The following is a 27,765-nucleotide window of genomic DNA, read 5'->3' on the forward strand; positions in this document are numbered from 1 at the left end:
AGGTCCGCCCTCGGCTTTTTGTTCCAATTTGGTGTTTTTTTTGCCGACAGAAAACCCAGCAGCAGAGCGGCGAAAGGCAGGAGGAGCTGAAGGAGGTCAAAGTTCAGCTGTCTGCCGCTTGTTCTCGTTTCACGCAGTGAGGCGGACACGCACAGGAAACCAACCAACAAACAAAAACAACACGTCAGTCTGCCAAAGAGGAGAAACACTTGTTTTTAATTCTGCCCACTGACTGTAAAGGTTAAGAAAACAATCGGTCCGGTCAGGAATACACGGTCAAACGACGATGGTTAGCAAAACTATGCAACCGTGGTTGACGTCACGCAGCAAAGCACTCTGGGAAGTGAAGTTCTCTGGCACGAAGCAGTGAAGCGGATAAATGTTTCGTTCACTGTGAGAACACTTGGCATTGTTTTACAGCAGTTTTGTGTTGAATGACTTTTATTTAGCTCCGCATTTTTTCTTCAGAATGTATTTATAGCCACACAGCTGGGCAATTTTTAGCCTTTTTTTAAAAGATCTTTTTATGCGTACAGCTATTACATGATTTGTTTGTTCTGCTATCTTTTTTTCTTTGTGATGATTGTTATATTGAACATGAACATTTAGATTGATAAAGAAAAAAGTCAAAACAAGGAGTAGAACCTCTCCATTCACAGCAGTGTATATGACATTTAACAAGCAAGAAAACAATATTTACCATGTCAGATATTTGACTATTAAGGTAATCAACATAGTACAATATGTGGGTGATGGTTATCTCTTGGATGGCTTCAATTTTAAGAGACAACCATCTTTTGGTGAGAAGAAAGCTGGTAAAACAGCAGGTGAAAGTTTTACGAGGTGCCTCGCAAACCAAGCAAGTTCCGTTTCCCTCCACTAGGGGGCCGGAGGCTGGGGCGGGTGAACTGCTCTCAGTCGCCGCCCCTTCCTCTAACAAGCGGTTTTCAAAATCCTCTACAAACCTCTGGAGGATGATTGTACAGCCGGAGGGACTCGAGGAAGCGAGTCCAGGAGACTTGTAAAGTTTTTGTATCCGCAGTCTGTAATGTTTTTCAGGAAGAAGACGGTCTAAGCTCCCACTGACGGTCTGCCAGAGGATACATGAACTTTCAGGAGACACTCGGCAGAGACATGTTGTGAACTTTTTGGTTTTCTAGGGACGTTTTGCTCCAAATATTCGCGTCCGAGGAGACAAACTGCTAACCGAGTCTGGGGGCTTCGGTGAGTTCTTCTTCCTTTTTTAAATTTTCCCCAACATTAAACCTTTGTGAAAACTTTTTTAAAAAAGTTTCACAGCGTTTTTTTTTTATTGTTTTTTTTTTTTATGAATTTAGCGAACACTTTCCTTCAAACATCCCTCTGTAAAAAAAAAAATTTGCTTCGTTAGCATAGCCCGTCACTTTGCTCTGGTTGTTCTGGTTAAACTTGTTAAACTAGAAATAATTCGGACTTTTAGGGTTAAAAAGTTTTTTAAAAATGTGCAGAATAAAACTACACTTGGACAGCAACATGGGGATTTTTTATTATATATTAAAGAAACAACAGGATTTAAAATCTCCAATCACTTTTAAAAAATGTTTTAAAGAAAACTACTGGATATTTGACACTGTTGATGTATAAACATTACTGACTTCATTCCACTTTGAAAAAGTTGCTGAAGCACTTCTGATGCAGTTTAATTTTATTTTTGAAAAAAGATCATTCTGACTTTGCAGCTAGTGCCTTGTGACTTTTTGTTTTGTTTTGTTCTGTTGTTTATGCTGGGAGTTTCAAACATTTTTTAAAAATTCACTGCAAACGAAAAGCCTCATCACATCCTATAGAAGAAGAGAGAAATCTGAAGAGATTATTGTTTGTGCAAAATAATATTGCTGACGCATGTGCTGGTTGGAAATGCATTGATATGCACTGATGTCTAAATCGGAATAAAGTTGTATAAAATATTAAGTGCAGAAACATGTTTGAGTTTCTTGGCTTTAGTTCTTAATTTACGAAATGCTACATTTCTGTGTTGCATTGATTATATGTGTCAGTTACAAACCAAAGCCTTTTTTTCTACTCACCAAGGTTTGGGGTTTTGAGTCATTGATTCTGAACCCACTGACGATTGCGTACCAGTTTAACATTTTAAATTTGATCTTTTGATTTATTTTTGCTTTTGTTCCAATTTTGTCAAACCTGCCAATCACAGATCAGAGCCGATCAATGTAAAATCGACAAATCCAGTTGATCGATGCGTCATCAGTTAGATGCTGAGCAAAGCATGGATGACTTGAAGATGGAAAATTATTCACATGATTAGCATTTTCTGTATGATAATCGGTTAAAATTTGACACTTTTTTGTCGTGTTTCCGTATTAAATAGAAAAGTGTTGTGGAACATCCCTCTATTGCTTCACCGTTATGTTTTTGTTTTGTTTCCATCGTGAGAACATACAGAAAATACTATCCAGCTGTGTGATTTGTGCTCTGAAATGTCCAGAATGTCGTACGAACAGTTGGGAGAAAAAGGGGAAACTTGAAGTTAGAAAAGTCCAAAGTTGAGAAATTAAACATCTCTACCTTCATTTCTTTTTCTGTTCTCAAAGTTGTTGTTCTCTAAACTCTGACACAATGACAAAGAAACAATTTCCGTGATCACAACCAAACAAATTTTTTTAAACGGTTAAAGTTTTGATTTATGTATCACTTGTGTTCACTCCTCTCTGACGGTTCTGTCTGCAACGTAATTTCACTTTAATTAATGACACACAAAGAAGTAGAATAAAGAAGCATTTTGGGCTTATCATAATTTCTTTTTTAAAAGCCTCATGTAGAATAATGCTGCATCAACAGGCCGTGGGGTTAACTCATGAAGACGAACGCTTTTGAGTATTTTCCTGACTAACATCTGCTGGACATAATGAATGCAGTTACCTATCAATGCTGGGGTGTGTGTGAGGATTAACCTCATTGTTATGACTTGGACTGGGTGATTCCTCTGCGGCGGCAGCTGTCGTCCCCATAAGCAGCTCTGATGGTGAAGGTCTAAGAGCTAAATTGGCTTAGAGGTCGACTGTAGAAAGTAAAGCGAATCTGCTGTGAATTCACATATAAATAAATATATTAGTTTCCTCAATATTACACAGTTTCTTTTGCTTATGGAAGCCCCTAAAATGTTCAGATGTAGGGTCCTGATTGATTTTTTTTTTCTTCTTTTTTGTGGAGCGGCAGCTATTGTCTCTGGTGAATGGAGGGGATCCCAAGTCTGGAGTGTGGGGGACACCTGGCCTGCCTGAGTGCCTGATGATCTCAGAGAGCAGCTGGAAAAGCAGGAGGGGTCGGACGGCGCAAGCATTGTAAAACTCCCGGAGTGGGGCGCTATTTATTACAAACAGAAAGCAAACAATTGTGAAGCTACTGCACAGAGGAAACAAAAACACAAAGCGAATCATTTTGATAAATTTGATCGCATGCTGGGCTAGCTTGAAAAGTTCACAGCAGGATAATATTGATTGAAAATATGATAGTATAATGGTATTAACACAAACATTTGAGTCAAAAATGCAAAAAATGTGATCAGAATCTTGTCTAAAGCAGAACGGCAACAATAATTCCTACAACTGTGAAAACAATATATTGATAAATACAGTTTTAATGACGTGTGTGCTGTACTCAAATGAAATGTTCGGTATTGAGCTGCTTAAATGAACTTGTTTTATTCGCTGCTGTTGGTTTATGAAGCATCAGAAATGAAAGTGAAAAAGTTGATCTGCTGGTGTGAAATTCATGGTGTTGACCAGTTTGTTCTGGTGTAACCTCTGCTCACCGCGGCATCACTTCCTGGTGCTTTGTTGACAAGTCTCGATCACAGACAGCCACCGTGACGGAGATCGAGCATGTTTACGTTTCTTTCCCATTATCACACTTTTACCTACGAAGGTTTCACTTTTCTCTTTTTGCCTTCAGGCTGCATCAAAATTATTTGCTGTCACTCAGTTTCAGAAATGCCCATCACTGTCAGTTCACCTGATTGTATAATCGCTACAGTCAGATCAAGTGAAACCATCTCTCCAAATGCTGCTGAAGGTGTGTGTGTGTGTGTGTGTGTGTGTAAGCTCAGTCCCTGAGCAACATTTACCTGATAGTCCCATCATTGTAATAGGATTACCCAAAGCCTCCGCTATAAATGACGCTGGAGGAGTTTGTGGCGAGCTCAGTGGCTGAGCGGCGCGCCTCTGATGAAGGCGGCGTCAGAAAACCGTGCCGGTGGAATAGATGCTCCCCTTCTGTTTGTAAGCCGTGTGGCGTTGGCGAGCAGGACCGCTTGGTTCGGCGAGCTCTCCGAGTTGAACCTCTGTGTCTCTCTATCCGCTGCAGGACAGGCTGCTGTCCTGGGGGATGGATGACAGCCAAGGGCAGGACGACTACGAGGAGCGTCTGAAGGAAGTTTTTAACAGTTTCGACACCAGCGGCTGTGGCTCCCTGAGTCCGGAGGAGCTCTCCGACCTCTGTCAGTCTCTGCAACTGGACGATGGCGCGCCAACTCTTATCCACACTCTGCTGCAGAACCAAGACCACTTCACTGCCAGGGTGAGCAAAATCCCATTTGTTTTGCCCTCTGACAAGTCATTTATGGAAAAAATTGTAAGCTAACCTTATCAGCATTTTTGTAACTCCTATTAGAGTTTAGATCCAACCTGACTGATTAATTTTAAACCAGAACAATAAATAGATCAACAAACTTTATGTGGCGCTTATTAAACATGCGAACCCCGACCCGAGCATCAAGCAAATTATTCTAGCCCGAATCGGCCTGAATTTCAACTTAGTTTGCCATAAATCTAAAATCTAATTCATATTTGTGTTAAACTTCAATCATAATGGTCTTAAAAATGTCCTTATGTGCAATCTGTTGAATCTTTCAGAAATCCTGCATATATGAAACTAGTTTCTCCTCTCATCTTATTTTTATTTATTTATTTTTTTGTAAAGGTTTCATTGACTGTAGTGGCCTTTATTTGAGAGTTATTAGACAGGAAGGTGGGTAATGAGAGAGGGGGAAGATGTGTGGCAAAGGTCATCAGGCCGGGTTTTGAACCTGTGACGATCGCATCAACGACTCAGGCCTCCATGTTTTTAGTTGTGCTTTACCCCTGCACCACCGCAGCACCCCCAGCATACCCAATCTTTTTTTATTATCATTACGTGAAATAAATCCGAGGCCATTTATAATAATTTTATATATATCCAGAGGATCAATGGAGTTAAAGCTGTAATGCTCCACTTGTGAAAGTAAATCTGTTGGGTCTCGCCTCGACAGGCCTGTCAGATTTACAACAAACCCCAGTTCTGAGCTGTTGGACAGCACATGTTTAAAATAATAAAAACAAGTCTTGGTCGTTTCTTTGGCCTTCCCGAAGGAAAACCTCTGAGTTTAATTGGCTGCTTACCCACAACCCCCTCGCCACACAATACGTTCTGCTGCTTTGTTTGCCGACTTGTTGAGAAAATCTCATTCAGCGCGTCGATCACCAAGACGACCACTGCGGTTAATCATTATTCACTTGTTGTGTATTTTGCTCTTCGTGGGTGTATATGAAGCAAAAGCATGAGTCGAATTTGAAAAACTCAGTGCGTGTTGATTGATTATCCTTTATTGATTTTTAAGCTCCTTGGATGAAACATGAGTGCTTTTGTTGTTGTTGTTGGTGGTGGTGTTTTTCTAAAATGCTTGCCTCCACTCTTTCTCCTAAGGTTTTGTTTGTGTATAAGCGTGTTGCAGACGGGTGGCTATTGTCTCGCATGTGCGGGCGTGCGGGCGGGGGTAAATGTTAGGTGAACCGATCGCCCGACCACGACGCCCAACAATGAACGCCAAAAGAAGGGGGAGAGAGAAAGAAAAAGGATTCCTAAAGGCGCCAGCCGTCGGCCTCGGAGGCACAAAAAAAATCAGCATATTCAGGGTTGGCAGCTGCTGATTGTTGAAGTGTGACCTGGTTGAAGCGTCTTCTAGACAGTGAAACACATTTCAAGGGAATTATGGCACAGCTAAGGAATTTCCATCAGCTTTCTCTCGCAGAGATGCAATCGCTTAAATTCTGCGCAATCTTGAAGTTTATTTATAGCTGCAACTAAGGCAGACTTAGTAGTAGAAGTAGCAAGAATCTCACTTTAGATGTAACTTTTGTTTTTAGCCTACAAAGCCTCATTTTTCTTTGTTGCATTTAATCAATGCGTTAAACTTGCAGCGCGCACAACTCTGGTAACTTTGCCTTAGGCGTAAAGCAACCAGAGTTCTTCTGAGTAATTTCCTGTTTTTAATCAAATTCTACCCACAAAATAAGCTTCCTGGATTCAGCAACAAAAAAAAAAAAAGAATCAAGCTGCATATAAGAACACAGCAGGGATTTCTGGGAAAATGAGAAAAAGCAACGCACACAGAAGCTGTTTGTGCTTCTTCGGGAATGTTTTGCGAGCCGAGTTCATCTGATCGATACATGAATGCTGCATCACCTGTTGCCTTCGATGCAGATAAATTAGCCCCCACCATTCAGGCACGTGCAGTGCTGCATACACCATTTAATTTTAGTGTGAGGTCAGACTGCAAGCAGTGTTTCTGTTCTGAGAAAGCAAAAAGAAAAAGTGAAACAAGCTTAAGCTGTGCAGTTTAGTGCACCGTCTCGCTTTGTGTCAACTGTCTCAGTTTGCATAGAAAAATTTAGGCACAATACAGCCTGATTTGTGGGAGTACATTTTCTGAAGGCTGTCGTCTTCGCGGTTTTGCTCCCATCGCGTCTGGGGGATCACTGAGTCAAATTCTGACTCGATGGGGTTAAAAGTGCCTTGTGTTTTAAATCTCTCATTCTTATTTCCAGGTCGACTTTGACCAGTTCAAGCACGCTCTTATCCTGGTTTTGTCTTCAACCATTGAGCCTCCTCAAGCCGAACAGGAACCCTTGCCAAAGCCAGGTAACGTCTTTATTTAGAACAGCCTCAAGTTAAATACTGAACTCGAAGGCGACTGGTGAAACAGAGCGGCCCTTATGCTGACTCAGCTGCACGTCTCCGTACGTGATGCAAAAAAGACTTCAGGTCCACATCGTCTCGCTTTGTGTCAACTGTCTCAGTCTAGGATCAGTTTTTATGTTTTGATGAGTAATGTTGACAATCACGTCTTGAACGTCTAGAGTATGTGTCAATTGTCACGTCTCAGTGGAAAGAATAATATTTGCGATTCCGGTGAATTTCCTGGAAATAATGCGCCTGTTGACATGTAATGCGACTCAAGCGTCGCTGAGAGAATGGGAACGCCTTCCTGTAAAAGCATTATTTGCTTTCTGCTTTTGCAGAAGTTGTCTGTTTTGGAGAAGTGGCCGCTGAAGGCGCTGGGTAAAAGTTTGTCACAGGGATTATTTTTAGAGTTTGTGTCTGCATTTAACCTGAAGAAGTGGCAATAAATAAATAAACAGTTCTATGTTAAACAGTTCAGATTTGAAGGTCAATTACAAGAAAATAATTTTTTTCTATTCATTAAATGTGCCATAACTAGAAATTTTCTGCCTATAAACAAGCGATCACTTTTGTCAGAGAACATGCAGCACCTTTTTTTCTTTTAAGAACAGGAAAATCCAGACTGGTGGATCTGTACTTTCATCATACCTCTTTTTTATTTAATTTTTTTGTAAAAAAAAAAAAAAACCTGAACACTGTGCTATAAATTGCTACTTTTCTTGTTGCGTTGTCACCACAGAGTCTCCCGAAATCCAGCCAAAGTTTGTGAAGGGCAGCAAACGTTACGGCCGCCGCTCCACGCCAGAGTTCCTGGAGCCCGTTTCAGACTTGTCTGAGGTCACTAACATTAACCCAGCCAACGAGGACGATCTGGAGGACAACTATGACTCGGCTGTTCCCAGGAAGCGTGAGGTAAATAGCTAAGGCTTCCCCACCCCTCCGAACACATTTGGATGCCTTTCTTATCGCCTCCTGTCCTGTCCTTGCCTGTACTGCGTTGACACGGCAGCCTCTGCCAGGCGTTGAGGCTGTATTCTTAGCTAATCAGCTTAGCGTCGTTCAGAGTGGGCCTTTTAAAATGCCAGGTAGACGCTCCGGCGCAGGATTCAAAAGACACTGATTGCATAAGCAGTCAGTACTCTCTGTAAATAACGTTGGCGTAATTGCTGTTTCAAAAGCCTTGGATTATCAACACGTAACCGGTGTTGGTGGCATTTTTTAGGACCGGACGCTGGCCGCATTGAGTTTTGCGTCGACTCTGCATGCTGAGAGTTTGAGAGTTTCGGGTCTTTAAGGATAGAGCTTGTAAGTTTTGTGCTTTGACGTGAGCGGGCATGTTTGGGTTGAATCTATTTACCGTTCGTTGATTATTCCTCAGGGGACATGGATGCTTTGAGGGGTCTCCTCCATCTCCAACATGAATAATTCTGATTTCTTTGCCAGAGGGCGAGAGAGAAAGATGTTTTGTTGAAGCTAAAATTGTGATCATTTGTGATGACAAGTACATCATCATCTCACTAGATAAAAAGTTCCTAAAGTTGATTCTTTGTTTGGCTTCTTCCCAGTCAGAACCCAACTTATGTATTGTCCAACATGTGGAAAATGAAACCAAATTAAGTAAAAGTTTTGGTTTAAAACTTTTACTTGATGGTATAAAATTCTAATCTACATATTCCCATAACATCCTGTTTTGACTCCACCCCTGATGCCTGTAGACAAACACACTCTGAGTCGCTGAACTGAAGTGTGTCTTGGTATTAACTACTCAAGGCTCCAACAATTGATGATGTCTGTCGCTGTGGGTCAGCAGATGGGTCTGGGTCACGAGGGGTCACGGGGGGGTGGGAGGGGTTGTGCCACAGAGACTGCAGACCTGGTGCTGTGGGTGGAGGAGGGCGGAGGAACAATGAGCTCCAGCGACCCCCACCCTCGTGAATGCCTCCACTCCATGTATCAAAATGCCACTCGCAGAATCCCATCTGCTCTCTGTTCCCGCTGTGACGGCTCCCCAAACAATAGAGGGCAACTCTGGGAGTAGATTTCAGATCAGGAGGTCACACCTGGCCAAACTCCCTTTTCAATAGGTCTTGAAAGCAGAAGACTTTGTGTGAAATCAGTTGACAACAGCAAATATGTGAAGATTCATTTGGTTTACCTTTGTTTTTGATGTCCCACTTCATATACAATGATTTTTGTTGTTGATAATTTTATAACATTTAATACCATCAATATTTCCAGCACTCGTTCTTTTCAGGGTGTTTATGCTTCATTAAAAAGTCTTATATTGTCATGTCTGTGTAGCGTCCTTCATGAACAGTAGACATCTTTCATGACTGGAGTCTGTATGGGGTAGGATTGTATAAGCCATGACTTCAGACTATTCATTATTATTATTATTTTTTTTTTGGTAAAGTATTGGTTTGTAAAATAGTATTTTGTTTTGTTTCCTTTTTTTGTCATGTTGTAAATTTACAAAAAATAAACTGGCAATTTCATCGCCAGTTGGTTGGGGAAATTTTGTACATGTCTGTGGCGATGTAGGTCTTGAATTCAGTTCACAATGGTGTAATATTACATTTTAGCTGGTGAGACTTTTAGAAACGCTGAGTTTTGTGTTTTAATTTCGTCCGGCAGCGCTGGAATGCCCATGAAGGCAGCACGGAGGAGTACGAGGCGGAAGGTATGTCCGTCATTTCAGATAGTTCCCCACACAATGAAGGCGCTTGTTCAGGACTGAATTTGCCCTTGTTGCGCAGGTCAAATGCATCTGTGGAACCCCGACGAGCCGGGCACGCCCCGGGGGTCCGTCTTTCCTCTGTCGGCCCGCCTGGAGGAGCGACTGCGGGAAGCTTGCGAGGAGCTGGCGATAGCGTGGGACGGACGTGCCGCTCACTCTGAACTGCTGGCCTTGTGTCAACATTTGGGTCTAGAGGTGTGACAGAAACTGAAGAGTTGGATGCGAATCCTTCAACTTTACGCAGAAATTTTGTTTTAACTGATCTTGAACGTAGTTTTTAAACAACTGATTTTTTATTTTTTTTTAGACCAACAGTGACGCTGTGCTCAGTCTCACTGATGACGGAGTGATGAATGTCCAAGAGTTCGTCTCCAGGGTCGTGAACAACAACAAACCGCTCACACCCTCGGCCTCCACTCCCTATAGGCAACTTAAACGACATCACTCCACTCAGGTGGGTTCACCGACCAGAAGTGTTCCTTCATTTTGAACCTTTTCACATCGCAGCCGCAGATCTTGATGGATTACACAAACACAAACTTGCAGAATTGTAGCGTGTGAGGAAAATGTTGCAAGTCTTCAAAAGTATTTCTAATAAAACTCTAAAAAATGTGGTGTGCCTGTGCGTTAACTCCCAAGAAAAAGACTCTTTCACCATCTTTTGCTTGGTCAACACAGTGAAGTTGAAGAGCCTGGTAGTGTCTTACATTTGTTTTTGAAAGCCCACGATTCAGTGAAAATCTCATTTTAAAAAACAAATTTTAAATGTCCATCTGCATCAACACAAACAATCTATATTTGTAACAAGCTGCATAAAAAATACGACACACAGCATTATGTTGTACACAACCGGACGCTGCCACCACATTGTATCACTTGGATGTTTTGCTCAGCATCGTGTGCAATGTTAGTTTTCTGCTTCATGTAATGTTTTGCGGGACCTGTCCGGTGTGTTTGGCTTTTGTGACGCTAATGTTATGCAACAGACCTCGAAGTTCTGCACAGAATGGCTGCAATTAGGCTAAATTATGGATTGGTGGGTAAAATTCCAAGTATTCTGAATACTCTGAAAGCTTTCACCAAATGTGAAAAATAGTGAAACAGAAGCCTCCATTGTTTGTTTTAAAAAAAAAGGGATCTCTGTAGTGTTTGTAGGCCTCTAAGATATGTTTTGGTTTCGGTTGCAGCCGTTTGACGAGGGCGGCCGAAGGATCTCGGCTCTGACCAGCACCATCGGCATGCGTCTGTTCTCGACGCTCGATGACGGGAGCGGTTTCACCCCGGCTGAATGCGTCCTGGACGCCTGGATAGATGAGGGGATCGAGAACAGCGCCGAGATTCTGCAGGTGCCACTCTGTAGTTTGACTCAGGCCATCCTTCTGAACCAAAAAAGTACAATTGTGTAAAAAGAATATATATATTTACATATTTTTTTTCCCTTTAGGCTTTGAATTTCAATCTAGAAGGAAAACTGAGTCTCTGCGAACTCACCGTGGCCCTCGAAAACGAGCTGCTCAGCACCAAGAATCAAGTTCACCAAGCAGCGCTAGCAAGCTTCAAAGCTGAGATCAGATACCTCCTGTGAGTAAAAGCAGCTGCTCATTCACATCCCAGACCATTTTCATCATTTTGTTGAAATCAAACAAAACCATCAAAACTGCATGGTGATGGATTTTATTTAGTTCTGGTGACCCAAACCTGCGTGCTTCTTCTCAGAGAGCAAGTCGACAGAGAAATCCGAGAGAAGGAAAAAATCCAGTCTGATCTGGAAAAAACAGAGAAGCAGAAGAGTCAGCTTGCCACAGAAGTGGACGAGCATCACTCTGCAATAGAACACATGAACAACCTCAACCTCAGGTCCGTTGTCACCTCCGCTTTTCTTTTTCTTTCTTTCTGATTAAAAGTCAAAACACTGTAGATTTTACAAAGCAGGGGATCTGTAACGTCTTCAAACATCTTGAATGTCATCATAATTTTAGACATGAAAGATTTCGCAAAGTGCATCTGCTCTTTCATTGTATGTTATTTGGTTTTTGAGTTTCTTTGAGAAATGTTTGATTTGTAGCTGTAGACTTTTGCACTGGTGTACCTAACCTTTTCTTCTTTTTCTAAGGTGCAACCAGAATGATCAATCGCTTCACATTTAACATTTCAGTTTCACTTGTTTTTATAACTGTCCATAAAAGTAACATTGACTTGTAAAGTTTTTTATTTGAAGCAGAGTTGTGCAAGGCTGGAAAAGTGTATGATGTGCAAACATCCCAAGATGAATTGAATTGAACAAAATCCAGCTTTTATAGTCATTCCTGTGGCACAATGAAATTAATTGGTGCCACCTACTGATGTGTTTGTGCCTTCAAATTGATTTTACATGAAAGTTTGAAGCACTTGGTTGGCTTTCTTTCAGAAATGATTCTGCTTTGTGGGATTTATCACATGGAAACTTGTTTCTTTTTCTGTCCTGAATGTCCATTTACCCTCTTTATTGATGTGGGCAGGAAGCTTGAGCAGGACTACAAGGAGAAGCTGTCGGCCGTCCGGTTGGAGCTGACAAAGGAGATGGACCAGATGCAGCAGCAGGCGGGCTTGCAGCGCGAAGAACTGGAGGCGGAGATCCAGAAGATCCGAGAGAACGAATCGTTGCTCAGGGATCACCTCTCCATCTCAGTGAAGGTGACAAAAGGCTATCGAGTCACTTTGTCGGGTTTCATTTTATATTTATTCATCAATCTAGAACACAGAGAAAAAAATCATAAACTGTTGTGTGTTTGCAGGAGAACAGGCGGCTTGAGACGGAATTGCTTGACAACACTGAAAAGCTGACAGAGGCACAAAGCCAAATAACCAAACTGCAGGCAAATTTGGAGAACGTCATGAAAGACAAGGTCCAAAAATCATTCTTGTTTCCCTGTTATGACACTTCAAAGCTACAGAGTACATCTCCACACATAAAATATGTGGGATATTGTTCTAGTTTGGAGACCTGGACCCTGGCAGCGCCGACTTCTTTCTTCAGGAGGAGCGGATCAAACAGCTGCGCTGCGGTTACGAAGCACAGTGCAGGGTAACCGCCTCGTGCTTATTGTCCCATCAGTTTAAGGCCAAATTTATCTTCAGTGCTTCACCTTCATCTAACTCCTTTCTGCTCACGCGGCAGGAGCTGCAGGACCGTATCGACGAGTTGCAGTTGGAGCTGCGGGAGTTTCACAATCTAGGCCGATCTCACGAGTCTGGCGGTAAACCTCTGTCCGAGGAGCTGGACAGCAAAAGCCCCGGCACCGAGTCCGACCCAGGTTAGTCAAGGGGGGGGAAAAAAACCTCATGCTCTGGCGCTGAACGCAGACTTTGCTATGTTTGTATCATGTTTAAAGCAGGAATGCTGTTGGGTAATTTTCAACCTTTCATACATCGTTAAAAAAATACTAGCATTGGTAAGCTGTAACAATGCAGTGGGTAATTTACTGCATTAAATGACAGTTTTTATAATTTCCACTGCTTTGATTGTTGAAGCAGATTTATTCATGGTTTCCCTGCTTCTTTTGTTAAACAGCATATACTGGACAGGGGGATGGGCAATATGAAGCTAGAATTTTACCACACTATTTTGTAGTGCTATTGTACTGGTAGTGATAAATTATGATTAAGAAAAACTATTTATTACCTTTTTTTTAGGTAATTGTTTGGTTGTGACGGCATTTATAGCATCGCAAAAACAAAATGCGATGAAAAATATTCCCATTTGAACTAAGCTCCTTCAAAAATCCACTTACTTAAAGAAGGGACTTATTTTACCAAACTGCACACAGCGACTCGAATTTTGAATTTATCATCTATCTACGCTATCGTGAAACAAATGGTAGAAGTAAAATTTGCAATACTACTGTCGGTTTTGGGAGCTTCTTTTTTTTCAGTGTCACTAATTGAAATTTATCGAGACAACAATAAACCAAAATTTTCACAATAAATGATAAACGATGGGATGAAAGCCCACCCACGGCTGGACATGTTGCCTGTCGTCGAGCCAACTCCGTGATACTGAGTCCAGCCGATCGTGTGACCATCTGCAGGTATCGGTCCAGATGAGGTCCAGCCTTTCAGCATGAGCCTGGAAGCTGAGATGATGCTGGAGCAGCTGAAGGAGCAGCACCTCCAGGAAATGGAGCATTTGCAAAACCAACTTCAAAGCAAGGTTCGGCATCCATTACTGCGTTTATGCAGGCTTCCGTTGATCCATTTTCAACTGGGGTGAAGTCTGAAAGCTTTAGTCTGGAAAATTATGTAATTTAGTATTGTTGGTTTTTTAAAATTCTATATTACCAGTGAAAAAATTGCCTGTATTTTGACTTTTTCCATCGAAAAGTCCATTGAAAACAATTCAGTCCAATTGTACATGCATTCCACAATTAAACAGTGCAGCCAAGTTCTGTTTATTATTCAAATGTGTGTCAGAAGTTTTTTAATGAAGCTCAGCAGACATGGTGAACTTTAGGGATTTTTGTACTTCAAATATTCCATCATAATCCCAAATAAAGAAATTAAAAAGCTTTGAAATATGGAGTAAAAGAAATTTGAAGAGTAGGAAAGTGTGATTTATTTTTTTAAATAAAATATGCAAGAATTTCTTTTTTTTTTCTGTTCAGATCACTGAATTTGAAAGGACTGTGGAAGAGCAGAAGGCGACCCACAAGGACCAGAAAGCTGCCCTGATCCTCCAGCACCAGGAGGAGGCCCGGGGTCTGAGGGAGCAGCTGGCCAGAGCTCAGAGCCACGCAGAGGAGCTTCAGAACCAGCTTCAGCAGGTGGAACAGGACCGGACCCGTCTGGAGCAGAAGCTGGCCGCTGAGAGAGAGGAGCTTCAGAACCAGCAGGAAGACGAAGCCACAAACCTCAGACAGCAGCTCCTGGAAGCTCACACTCAGATCGCTGACCTGGAAGACCAGGCGAACTCTCTGGAGAGCCAGCAGGCAGAGATGGATGAAAACCTCCTGGCCAAGATGGAGGAGCTGAAGAACCAACACGCCGCTGAGATTAGCAAGCTGATGGAGGAGCAAACACGGCTGCAGCGGCAAAAGGACGAGTCGGAGCGAAGGTTACTGGACGACTGGGAAAGGGAAAAGAGAGTCCTGGAGGAAAGCCACCAGAACGAACTTCAAGTCCAGCTAGAGGAGGCGAAACTACTGTTTGAGAAGCAGCAAAGTGAAATGGTGAAGACATTAACGGAGCAGTGGCAGGAGGAGAGAGCGCAGCAGGACGAGCAGAACAGCAGGACTCTGCAGCTGCTGCTGGAGGAAGAGATGCTGCGACTGGTCAGGGAGCAAGAGGAGAAGGAGGACCAGCTGAGGGAGCGCTGGGCGAGCGAACGGGCGCTGCTCGAAAAGGAGAGGCTGCAGCTGCAGGAGCAGCTCCAGCAGAGGGAGAGACGGCTGAAGGAAGACTGGGAGAGGGAGAAGCTGCAGCTGGAAGAGGACTATGAAGGGATGATCCAGGAGAGGCTGAAGGAGGAGAGACAGAAACTCGAGACGGAGAGACAGGAGGAGGACGAGAGGAGGACGGAGGAGCTGATGGCGGAGGAGAGGGAGCGGCTGCAGGAGAGACACGGAGAGGCCCTGAGAGAGCTGAGCAACAAGCATGCCAAGGAGAGGGAAGCACTCAGCGCAGCGCTGGACCGACTGAAGGAGGACATCGCCAAAGAAAGGTGAGACCTGACATGGTGTTTGACTGGGAGGCTTTAAAAATCGACAGAAGTTTGGACTGTGGCTTGTAAAAGCTTTCATACGTATTTGTAACGTTACAACCGTAGATGCTAATGTAGTTTAACTGCATTCCATCAGATGGACGGACTAAAAAGTAATCCACAAATGACCTGTTTTCCCCTCTGGATCAGTACTTTATAAAACCGATCGTTAGAGGTATTTATTGTTTTCTACTATTCTTTTTGAAAAAGTAATTCAGGCTCAGTCAGATTGGATGGAAAATTCTGTGGATATCAAACATCTGGTCTTCAAAAAACACAAATCTTACCAAGTGTTTTTCGTATCGCTTCTACAGCAAACATCTTGGTACTTTAAATAAGACAAAACTAGCTGACAAAAGCCTTTTCATCTGGAAATATTGGGACGATACAGCTATCTATATTATATCAGTGCATTTCTAGTATTAGGTGTTCAAACGTACATGTCCAGATGTCTTTAAAATGTAGTGTTTTTTTTGTTATCCAGAAATCAAAACAAAGCAGACAAATGTCTTAAACTGCTGCTGTAACAAACATTGAATGTACAGGAAGGAAGTTGAGATCAGCTTCACCCAGAGAATCAGAGAAGCAGAAGATCGATTCTCCTGCGATCAGGAATCCGCGGCGGAGCGCTTTCAGGCCCAACTCCTCAAACTTGAACAGCACTACCAAAGCGAGCTGACGACCCTCTCTGAAAGCCACGCCGCGCAAAAGCTGCGCTGGGAAGTAGAAATGCAGAAAGTCCTCGAGGGCGCAGAAGAACGAAGGAGAACGGCGGAGGAGACCGCGGCTCAGGAACGACAGCGACTCGATTGGGAGCGGGAAAACGAGCAACGAGAGCTCGAAAACATCCACGGCGAAGAAACGGAAGCGCTAAGAACAGAGAACGAGCGACTCCGTAACGAACTGGAGGACACTCTGAGCGAGGCCCAGAGGAAGGAAATTGAGCTCAGCATGCAGCTGAACGACCTGCACGGCCGGCTCCAGGAGAAACGCCAGCTGCTGGCCCAGTCCGAGGACAGAGTCCTTCAGGCGGAGCTGCTGCTCAATCAAACAGCGGAAGACTTTAAGCAGGAACGGGCCGAGCTCCTCGGCAGCAACTTGGAGCTGAAGGCAAAACACGACGAAGCGCTTTCCAGCGCGGACAGGCTGGTCGCGGAGAGGATGCAGCTGATAATCCAGCGTGACGACTTGCAGGTAAAAGTTGAAGAGCTGGAGACGCTTCTCAAGCAGGCGGCGCTGGACTTTGAGCTGGAGCGAAAGGAGGTCCTGGAGAATCTGGTGGTTCTAGAGGAAAAGTTGAGAGATGCTCGGGAAGTCGAGGCGCTCAGAGCGGAAAGAGATGTTCTTAAAAGCAAACTGGAGGAGCTACAGGTTGTATCCAGTACAAACGGAGAGGAATCAAAAGGTATAAATGTACTTATAATGAATCAAGAAGACGAATCATATCAAGCTCAGTCCGATCAGCACGAAGATGTATCAGAGAGATGCATACATGCTGATCAGGAACTTGACGATGGCGATTTTGCCCCCATTGAGGATGAGCAGGATGGCCGAGGCGGCGCGAATGAGAACCAGGAAAACTGTTGTGATGACAAAGTTGGTGATTCTCCTTATCAGAAACCCGATTTATATGTTAAAAACAAATGCCAACCGGTTTCCCACGAGAGTCGGGGCGAAGACGTCTTCCCGCTTCTGGCGTTTGCTGACAAAAATACAGCAGCTGCTGAATCGCCCCACCAAGAGACCAAACCGCAAGAGAACGGCGGAAGCTCTCTGCATGGAGATCAGCAGCATCATGAGACTGAGGTTGTGGGTTTAATGCTGCAGGAGGCGGCAGGTGATCCAGCTGAGGTTGATTGCTTATCAGATGGCTCTCACAGCCAACAGGAAGGGGTTGAAAACCAGGATAAATTCGTACGCGACGGTGTGGAAACCCTCGGAGTGTTTGGCTGCGAGAACCAGGAGAGTCCTGCTCCGAATTTACAGGACTTGTATGACGCCGCCACGGAGGAGAACGTTCTGCTGCACGAGAAGATCGCCCTGTTTCAGCAGAAATCTGAAATACTAGAGAGTCTGTTGGCACGCCACAGCGAAAAGTTGAAAAGCAGCCGCAGGGCTCTGGAGGAAAATTACAAGCTCAAAGTGCAAGCCCTCCTGCTGATGGAGCATGTGAAGGAGCTGCAGGCGAAGAGCCTGAGAATGGCCGACCTCCAGATCCGGTACGAGGACTGCGCGTGCGAAAACGCCAAGCTGAAAGACCAAAACGACATGCTGGAGAAGCGCGTCTGGAGCCTGGAGAGCAGGCTGGACGTTTTCCGCGAGTTCGGCGACCGGCGCTCCTTGCTGGTGGACGAGCTCGGCAGGATGAGGGCAGAGAACGGCGAGCTCTTTCACCTGCTGAGCGAACTGCAGCGGCAGGAGGACGGGCTTTCGGACCCGGACGCCGAGCCGGTGGAGGGACGCTCGGATGAGCCTCCTCTGCAGCCGGAGGACAAATCCTGGGCGGGGTTCGGCATCGAGGAATGCTGCAGGGAGTTTGAAGAGCGGAACAGCGAACTGCGCAGAACCATCGCAGAGCTGCAGGACGAGTCGCAGATAATAAGTGAAACCACTCGAGCGCATAGGTAAAGTGGGGGGAAAAACTAGGATCCTGAGTGGTGTCTGCTTCCCCGTCCCACTAGTGGTTCTGATGTTAGATCCACTCAACGTCACAACGTAGAGCCGCTTCCCCTGCCTGTGAATCTCGAGATTACTCGAGCTAAGCTGCTTTCGTCCTCGTTAAAACCCCGTCCTGAGTATTTGAATTCACCGTATGTGTTAGATCTTACTTTGATTTAATGTCTTGCCAAATGAGTCTCTAATGAAGCCCATCTTCCTTTAGATACGAAGCTACTCGTCTTGCAGAGGAAAACGTCTGTCTCCAAAAAAACATCGCCGCTCTGAAGGAAGGAGACTTAAAAGAGGCCAAGGATGAGTTGACGTGAGCCTCTTTAATAAAATATGTTTAAAAAAAAATTTAAAAAAACAGTCCCATTAGTGGTGGGTCGTAGGGTCTTAGAATTTGATCACGATATTTTGTGGCACTGTTGCGATAATGACAAAAATCTATTTAGTGCTTCTTTTTTCATGGCAGCTGCATGGCTGTATTCATAGCCCCACAATAGTTGTTCTTGAAAATAAAAGATGTTGGTTTCACTGGAGGTCCTCCTCTTGTGACGGGAAATGTAACCTGCTGCTCGTCACTTTCCTGCTTTTATTGCTTTGTTTTTTTTTTGCCTGAACTCTCATCTCTCCCGTTGCAGGCAAACCTTGGAGCATTTGGAGAAAGAGAAGCTCGCAGCTCAACAAGCAGCGGACAGTTTCAATAAACAGGTAACAGAGAACGTTTCTGAACGACGAGAGAGAGAGTCTTGTCGTCAAGAACCGTCACTGGCGATGGATTTTAAAGGTTTGACTTTTCTCCAGATTTCAGATTTGCATTCACAGAGCCAGCAGCTGGAGGACGACAACGGGTTCCTGGCGGAGAAAAACGCCCAAAGCGTCGCCGACATCGAGAGCCTGCGAGAGCAGCTGGCGGAGCTGATGAAGGAAAACAAGATGAGGGAATCCCTCCACTCCGAGGAGAAAACCAAGGTCGGCAACACGGACCCACCCCGCTCCTGCGCTGCTGTTGAGCCTGGGCGGTAGCTGGTAGTTGATTGGTGGTTGTTTTGTGCTAGATGGCAGCTTGTGTGTCTTCTCTGGAGGCAGAGTTTGACAAAGCTCTGACGGAGTCCGCACAGCTGCAGGAGAGAAATGGCCAGCTCTCACAGCAGCTCTCTGACCTCAGGGAGAAGGTGAGCGGTTTAACGCGGGCGAGCCGGTTCGTTGGGAACGGGCTGAATACAAACGCACGCCACACTTTTCAGATCCTGTACGACGACTTTCTTTGTTGCAAAATGACAAAATGTTGCTGCACTCATACTTGCATTTTCAAAATGTTCTTAAAAGCTTTGAAAGAATATTCAGGGAAACTTTTTTTTTTTTCCCCATATCAGGCTTTCCATGTGGAATCGATGGAGCTCAGCAGTCTGGTAGAGGACTGCAAAATGGTGGATAAAGAGAGCACCGATCTGCGCAGCCAGCTATCTAGAGCTCAAGAGCAGGTAAGAATCAAACACAAAATCCAAGTATATTTGGTCTACTTCCTAGTGCAAACATCTTGGTACACTTGAATAAGATAAAACTAACTTACTAGTAGCTTTTCAGTAGGAAATGGGAGTTTGTCTTAAGTCTGTAATCCCTTAATACTGATGAAAAAAGGCTAGTTTTTAGGTAAGTAATCTGCCAGTGGAACAAGATATTTTTCCCTTTTTATAAGCTAAAATATCTTGCTCCACTGGCAGATTATTTCCCTGATAAGATTTTATTTGCTTGATTAACAACCAAGTTTTGAAGTTTAAGTAGACTTAGCTGCAACTTTACAAATAAACTTACGATTAAACCACATTTCAGCAAGTTTAAATCACTTAACAGAAAGTATCGTGTCTATATAAAGAAGTCTAAGAGTTTTGAGTTGGAAAATTAATCTTGAACTTGTCTTATTTTTTTCCCCCCTCCCTCCAGCTGATATCTGCGGATGAGAGCTTCAAGGTGGTAAACCGGCAGAGCGCCCGCCTCAAGTCAGACCTCCTCGTTCTGCAGCAGGAGAGGGATTCCCTGAAGCACGAGGTCACGGTGCTGCACAAACAACTGCACAACGCAAACGAGAAGGTGAGACTTTTTCTATTTTTGGGGGGGTAAGAGGGTTGGGGATTTTTAACGAAAAAACAGTAGTGCAGATGTGTGATTTTATTTATTTTTCTTCGATTTTAATGTCAGAACCAAATTTTGGAGATGGCCCTGCACTCCAGCGGCCTGCAGAGTCAGAGCAGGAAGCTGAACAGAGAAGATCTTTCCTGGGTGATGCAGCAGGAACAGCAGCTGCTGAGGCAAGAAAACGAGAAGCTTAAGGCTGAAGTCCACAGCATCGGCAGCGACCTCGTCCAGTCCAGAGAGAAGGTTAGCTCACACCAACAAATAGCGAGAGTTTTAATGTAAAAAAGAAAAAAAACAACAAAAAACACATAGAAAATACTAGATCTTCATGGTGTTTAAATTTCTGAGCTCGTGCCTTTTAGATCCGACAGCTTGAGGCCACGATCCTCTCGCTGAGCAAACGGAAACAGCAGAACCATTCCTCCTTCCTGAAGGCCTTGGACCAGGAGAACTTCTTCCTGAAACCGGAGCTGGAAGCAAAAGCCGAGCTGCCGCGGGTGAAAATCCGACTCCTTGATTTGCTCCTAAAGCATTCTGATAAAGCAGCAGTTTCCTGACGTCTGTTAAATTTGTTTCAGGGCTGCGATGCCGAGCAAAGCCACGCAGAACTGGACAGTCTTCTGCAAGAAAACGAGTCACTCAAGACACAGATGGCTCGAATGTCAACACACATGATGGAGGTAAACTTTTAACTGCACGCTTAGGAGTTTTGCCCTTGAAATGTGTAATTAGGACTTAAAATGAGCCCTCCAATTTTTTTATGCCACATCTGTTGTCCGATTTTAATCTTTTTTTTGCTTTTTTTCCCTTTTTTCCTAGAAAATTCCAGAAAATATTTTCAAAAGTGACTTTTATTTCATTCATCCCTTATGTGAGTTGTAGAACGGAGTATTACGGTTCGTTTAATTGTGAGAATCTAGTCATAAATATTAAGTGGAAAAGATGCAATTTTACCAGAAAAAAAAAAATCTGACTACAAGAATTATAAGAAAAATGTTTTAATAAGGAAAAAGCTTCACTATCAGGATCTGACACGACCAGTGTATCTCTTTTTCTCTATTTCTTCAAAACACACATTTGTTTGTGCGATTATTCAGGATTTCTTACTTTCAAAATACTTTCATAAATCTATTTCTTGTTTGTTTTTAGGTGTTTCTCTACTATATTATTCTTTTTTGCTTTCAGTCGTTTCACGCGCAGTACGGCGGACATCTTCCTCCATCGCCTCAGATGGGCCCGAGGGGACAGCAGCGTGGTGACGACCCAGACAACATGCAGGTAAAGGAAAACTAAAACTTAGAATCATGTCCAAAAGCCTTGATTATACGCTGCAATAACGAAAACGTGAAGGCCTTCTGATTGCATCTACTTTGCAGCAAATGTAGAGCTAACTACACGAGATGGTTTAGCAACACCGCATCATTGTGCAGTAAATAATGCATTACTTTCATCCTCTTTCATTTTCTATCACTCTGTTTTTACTTTTTGTCACTGGTTATTTGTAAACTTGCTCCGTCAAAGGGGAACCTGTACATCGTGTCTTACTGTGGTTCATCTGTTGTCTCAGCTGCTTAAAAATTATGCTAATGTTTTATTAAAAACATAAAAAAATTATAGTCACTGATATTGCCGTGAAATGTGCTGCAAGTGTTTTAATGACTGAGCAAAGGTCACCGAGGGTGATGATGGTTTTTCTAGAATTTTGTTGGAAGCTTTTGTATTTTAAAAAACCAAAACAAAAAAAAACAGTTTTGTACAAAATTACACAAACCCCTTGGAGGTTTTTCTCAATAAATTACTTCCCAGTCTTTTGTAGCTTCTAACAGGTTCCCCCTCATTCATTTTCGTATCATTTGTAACGATGTTTCCTGGAAAAAGCATTCCCACAGCATGATGCTGCCACCACCAGATGCGGTGCTGTGTCTGCATTGCCTTTTTTTTTTTTTTTTTCGTTCCAACAACCAGGTAATACTTTGAAGTTTGCGATTGCAACTTGAAAAAATCTGAATAAGCCCAAAGGGTGTGGATACCTTTGGCGACACCACATATATCCGTTTTGAAAGATGGCTAAAAACGCAATAGTTTCCTCGAAGTGTAATTTTTCAAACATCTGAGCTGAGCGATTTCTGTTCAGTTTTGGGTTTTTTTTTTTCCATTTTTCTTTTTTTCTTTTAGCTTACATGCTGGGTTCTCTGTTCTTTTTGCTTATGAATTTTTTTTATTATTATTTGTTGCTGCCGTCACGCACATCACTGTCCCAGCGTCTTGTCTGTTCTCATGCCACGCATGTAGTGTTTACTTTCTGGGTTTGGTGTCGAGTCCATTCAGACTGTATGTGTCACAAAACTCACTGTCCTTATTTAAGTTTCCATCTCTGGGCTGAAGTAGTTGAGCCACGATGATCATCTGGGTGTGGTCCAGCATACTATTTTAAATTTTTGTTGTTGTTTCTGTCAAGCTGATAACATTAGACCTGATCACACTAGCAGAAAAAGATGTGTAACTCTGTGTACTGCAGACCTTCATACTAAAACTGAGTGGTGTTAAAGCTTCATCAATTTTCAGATAATATAACTATGAACTATTTTGGCAGTGCCTTACAGAAGTATTTATCTCTTAAGCCACAAAAATATAATGTAATATATAATTAGGACTTTAAATGATCCAAGACAAAAGAGTGGATATTTTTTTAAAATATAAGAAAACTAATGCATTGGTGTTTTTTCTATTGTTTTGCATGGAGGCCAGTTTAGTTTTGTTATTTGACCAAATTCCTCCACATGTTTGCCCTGCACAAACCTCTGATTCCTCCACTGAACAACTTAGCATTTTAATTTTTTTTTACTGAGGATAAATTATAAACATTTCAATATCTGAACCCGGACGTTCATTAATATCAGATCGATGCATCTCCACTTTTTAAGTAGTTAAGTGATTTCTCAGTGTCATTGGTTAAATTGGGTTTTAATTAAACCTATATAAGTGTTTTGATTAGATTTCCACTCCACACCTTTTGGATTTTTACCCAAAAGACAGTGAAAGTCATGCATCCTTTTTCCTTTCGCTTTGTCTCCGTTGATCACAAAACACATAAAAATGTGTGTTTGTTAAATAATGAGCAAAAAGTAATACAATTTAGAATAAATAAATACTGTGTGAGGCACTTTATAACAGTGGAAATCAGGATCCAATGCCATAATTATTGTTTTTCATAGTTTCATCGATTTTTTTTTTTCTGTGATTTTCTAGTTCTAATTAATAGAATAGATTTATAGTTAACACATCTGACAAAAAATAAATAAATAAAATACTTGTATGTAGCAAGTTTTTATATCCTTATGGGAACCTATTTCTGTCTACAATGTGGGGTTTTGGGGACCATTGTTCCTTGTGGGGACATTTTCTTGGTCCCCATGAGGGAAATTGTTTTTTGGATTAGAGGTTAGCTCAGTCCCCACAAGTGAAGAAAACACGACTGTATGTGTGTGTGTTGAGGATTGGAGGAAAGGGTAGACCTCTGGTGAAGTGTTCCTGCCTTGTCTCTCCAGGGGGCGCCGCCGGAGCAACGGGTCGCTCACGCAGACACCTGCAGGCGGATTGGTGGATTGTGACAGCCGGTGGTTCCCTCGTGTTTGGCTTCTTTAACACTTCTCCTCTCTTGTGACATATTTGAAATCAGAGCGTTAAATGTGATGCTCACTGCTCTCCCACGTCCTGAACAAATGTGCCTGACTGAAAAGGCACAAAGGTGCGATTGTGTTTCTCTGCTGCTTGGGGGCAGGAACGAGCATATTTTTATTTATTTTTTTTATTTTTTATTTTTACAAAGCAACGTGGATTTACAACAATGACACTGAAAGCTATTTTTACCAGACATATTTTAGAAAATGTGACTTTTTCTGTATGAACAGTCGACAGATGTTGACTGTTATAGTTCACTAAATTGGGTTAACTGTAGGGAGTTTTAATGCTGTATGTTGTGGGAAGTTTCATTAGGGCACTTTTACTGTTTGTAATAAAAGTTACAGGGTATTTAAATCATCAGAGGCTAAATTTTATGGCTATTTGCTTTATTATCATGGAGAAAAGTTGGGTTTTAGGTGCATTTTGTGCCCTCTAGCACTCTTCATTTAATCACCCGACATGTTACTGCATGGTGTGAAACGCCTGGTGTTTTGTTTTCTTTCTTTTTAAGCTAGAAATGTTTACATGTCAGACAATAAATGTAGCTAAATATGTTTTGGACCTGTTTTTGTAGCTGCTGTGCAACCAAAGTGAAGTTTTTCTGTCACATGTTTATTTCACTTCCTATTTTTGTAGTATTTATCTTTAATTGGTGTGCCATCATTGCCATATTTATTTTTTGAATTGTCCCTTTTTCTTTTCCTCCATGTTGTGTGGTTTTTGTTTTGTTTTGGGTTATTTATTTTATCTTGATGCATTAAATTATTTCTTTTAAAGGCATATGTGAAATTATTTTAAGCATATTTAATTTTAATTACATTTTTAAGGGATCACTTTTAGAATTGTACCAAAAATCAATCTCTGCAAAAATCAGTTGGAAAATAAAGCAACCACGTCGCAAAAAAACGACGATTCCGTCCATGATTTTACTTCAGATCCAAATGTCTGCATGTTGTTTCCTTCTTCTAGTAGTCGCATGTCTTTATTTATCTCAACTTAAAACAAAACCAAAAAAATCACATTTTGCTACGTCTGCATTTTCTTGACTATACTTTTGTCTGTCTTCTCACCAGGATGAACGAGAGAGGAAAATGAAGAAGATGGAGGAACGCATGAGGGAAATCGAGCTTTCACTCCATAACGTCAAGCTGCTGCTGAAGGAGAAGGTGACTCAACTGAAGGATCAGGTATGATATGATCATCCTTAAAAAGTGGCTGAACATACCGGTAAAAGAAACTTTTACAAACTAAAATTAAGATGGTGGAAAGATGGATAAATAAATTCTAGTGAGCTTCTTTGTAGATGATTGTGAAAATGTTTGGGCTTCTTTTCTTTCTTTCTTTTTTTTTTTTTTTTCTTCCAGTAACTGAATCTTAAAAGTCAAAGTCAGTTTCATTAATGAGAGATTAAAGATTGTTTTTCAGGCTTAATACAAATTCAAACAACTTTTTTTTAAATAAAGTGTTTCCGTCAGAATCCACAACTTTTTATGTTTTTTTTTGTTTGTTTTTCTTCTTTAAAGAAAAAAGATTTAAGATCTCACATTCTCAAGTTGGAGAAAACAGATACTGTAGGTTTTCAGTTTCCTCCCGTCTCATTGAACACATGGATAGCTTCATATTGTTTTATTAAAAACATTCAATTCAAAATGAAAAACATAAAGCGGTGTGAATATGAATATTTATGCAATTCAGATTGGAAATGTGAATTTGTTTAAAGAAAACAATCACAAATACGTGCTTCAAATCTTGAATTTCTAGATGAATCAAACAGGAAGTGCTTTTATTTTCCAACAGCTGTTAATCTAGTATTTAAATTTCAGAGGATTTCTTACATTATTAGAAAATCATGCAATAATTTTATTCATTTTATTTTATTTTTTTTTCCACAAATTTAAACCGGAAACATTTTAAAAGGTATGCTTACAATACAAAATAGTGAGGGACAGGACTAACTGTTACCTTCAAAGTACCTTTATTTTGTAGAACCAGAACTGTCCTGTTTTATCAGCTTAATGTTGAGAATAAGAACTGTTTATATGTTATGTATTTTAGCTCAGTGACATTTAACACAGTTCAGATGGAGACGATGATGCCAGTTTTGTCAGACTACAACAAACTTGACCAGTTTTATTTTGAAACAGATTCACCTCCTTGGCAGAAGAATCTTGATGTTCTGATAGAAATTTTATTTAAATATATGTAATGTTTTACTTGTGAAGAGCATTTAGACCATATTAATATTAATGTGTTCTACTTACACTTTATTTGAAAGTTTGCCTGGCATAGAAAACAGTTATGTTTTTTTTTCTACCAGTTCATCTGTGTCCACCTAGTTTCCAAACAGAAAATCTTTTAACATGCGACCGGTAAACATTTTACTTCTCCGATTCTTGTAGCTGCACAGGAACGGCAAAGCAGACGTGCTGATCAAGGACCTGTACGTGGAGAACTCTCAGCTGATCGAGGCTCTGGAAATAACGGAGCAGCGGCAGAAAATCGCAGAGAAGAAGAACTACCTGCTGGAAGAGAAGATCTCTAGCCTCAACAAGATAGTGCGGGACCTAAACCCCTCGACGCTAACGTCGCTGCCGTACAACTACAAATGCCCGTAACGCGTCTCCCGAAACACTCGGCACGTTTTGAAGGATTTGGTCGTGCCAACTTTAAATAAGCGCTGCATGTATGCGAACGACAGGGACGCTTGTGCAACAGATCCAGCCAGATGCAGGACAATTGAAGGGCTCAGACGTATGTAAACGTCGCTGCTAAATATGCAGGATCTCTATTTGTTTTATTCTTAACCCGAGCTGGTTGACAGACTTGACCGTTTGATGAACCAAATACGAGGTTGGCTAGTCATTTATTTCGTCGTAATTTATCATTTTTAAACAATTTCTAAGCTGAAAAGTTAGCTACAAATAGGAAAACGATCCCACCTTGGCACACTGTACTATCTGTCCAAAGAGAAAAGCAATATTGATGTGAAAGTTTATAAAATCTTCAAATGTCTGTGTTGATCTTGTAGACACAATGTTAAGAACGAACAGGAAGTAAAATCATGGACAGAATCACCAGTTTTTGCAGACAATGTTTTTGCTTTTTATTTAACACTACCTGAAACTGGACTGTGAAAGTCTTGTGTGGCAATACTTAACATTTATTTATTATTGAGGGGGAAAAAAATGCTATAATCTGTTGCAATATGTAAAGTTGCCATCATGAATGTTTTTGAGCTGAAATGGTTTGTGTTACTAGTGCAAATAAAATGTATTGTATAGCATTTTGATAGTTTGTGGTCATTTTCTTCCTGATTCAAAATGCAATTCTCGTTTTTCTTCTTCTGCTGTTTAACATACTCATCTATTGGGGTGACTGGAACTTGGATTCAATTGTGCTTGCTCCACCGCTATATTCTGCAAAAAGCTTCACACGTGGTGAAAATTTGAATCATAAAAACTACTTTTTGATTATTGCCAACTTAAAAACAAGCCCCAGAACTGGATCAAGAAGGTATTGTGGTGTGTCGAAGTATTACTACTTGAACTTTTCCACTTTTTTTATGCTTCAATCACTAAATTGTATTTTATTGAGGATTTTATGACAGACATACTGGTAATGCAGAAGTAGAAATAGTGTCAGAAATAGAGGCATTGTCCATCCTCCTTTTATTCTGATACCACTAACACTTCCTGATCAGTCCATCTGAGTTTTTTTATTTTACTTTTAAGGCTTTTATTTATGAATGTTTTCTTTCCACTTTAGTTATTGCGCCGCACATCGACGTAGCGGAATCTAGTAGTGGTTGTGCTCAAAC

General features: G+C 41.9%; 1 protein-coding gene across 7 annotated transcripts; it reads left to right on the forward strand.

The window, feature by feature from the left end:
- Window positions 1–312: 312 nt before the first annotated feature.
- nin (ninein (GSK3B interacting protein)) lies at window positions 313–27,231 on the forward strand. Of its 7 annotated transcripts, XM_055037976.1 has the most exons (30): window positions 313–393; window positions 1,060–1,224; window positions 4,363–4,575; window positions 6,861–6,954; window positions 7,736–7,908; window positions 9,631–9,676; window positions 9,753–9,928; window positions 10,041–10,187; window positions 10,921–11,079; window positions 11,178–11,314; window positions 11,450–11,590; window positions 12,232–12,406; window positions 12,508–12,618; window positions 12,708–12,797; window positions 12,891–13,026; window positions 13,801–13,922; window positions 14,374–15,428; window positions 16,013–18,091; window positions 18,349–18,447; window positions 18,770–18,839; window positions 18,933–19,100; window positions 19,187–19,303; window positions 19,505–19,612; window positions 20,073–20,219; window positions 20,328–20,507; window positions 20,627–20,761; window positions 20,843–20,944; window positions 21,450–21,542; window positions 25,022–25,135; window positions 26,348–27,231. In XM_055037976.1, exons 3-30 carry the CDS (start codon window positions 4,384–4,386, stop codon window positions 26,561–26,563), a joined length of 6,582 nt encoding a protein of 2,193 aa, XP_054893951.1. In that variant the 5' UTR covers window positions 313–393; window positions 1,060–1,224; window positions 4,363–4,383; the 3' UTR covers window positions 26,564–27,231. The 7 variants fall into 7 exon arrangements, with proteins under 7 accessions (XP_054893951.1, XP_054893950.1, XP_054893955.1 ...); XM_055037975.1 differs by lacking the exons at window positions 313–393; window positions 1,060–1,224 and adding an exon at window positions 4,172–4,277; XM_055037980.1 differs by lacking the exons at window positions 313–393; window positions 1,060–1,224; window positions 26,348–27,231 and adding exons at window positions 4,172–4,277; window positions 21,084–21,135 and having other exon boundaries at window positions 25,022–25,133.
- Window positions 27,232–27,765: the final 534 nt, after the last annotated feature.

Source organism: Poeciliopsis prolifica, unplaced genomic scaffold, assembly GCF_027474105.1.
Source record: "Poeciliopsis prolifica strain line A6 unplaced genomic scaffold, Auburn_PproV2 SCAFFOLD013, whole genome shotgun sequence".
Classification (NCBI taxonomy): domain Eukaryota; kingdom Metazoa; phylum Chordata; class Actinopteri; order Cyprinodontiformes; family Poeciliidae; genus Poeciliopsis; species Poeciliopsis prolifica.

Bases quoted from the DNA above. Each gene is read 5' to 3' on its own strand.
- nin (XM_055037975.1), top strand. From the start codon at position 4,224: ATGAAGGCGGCGTCAGAAAACCGTGCCGGTGGAATAGATGCTCCCCTT. The intron at 4,576-6,860 runs GTGAGCAAAATC...TCTTATTTCCAG, and splicing joins AAGACCACTTCACTGCCAGG to GTCGACTTTGACCAGTTCAA. The intron at 20,945-21,449 runs GTAAACTTTTAA...TTTTGCTTTCAG, and splicing joins TGTCAACACACATGATGGAG to TCGTTTCACGCGCAGTACGG.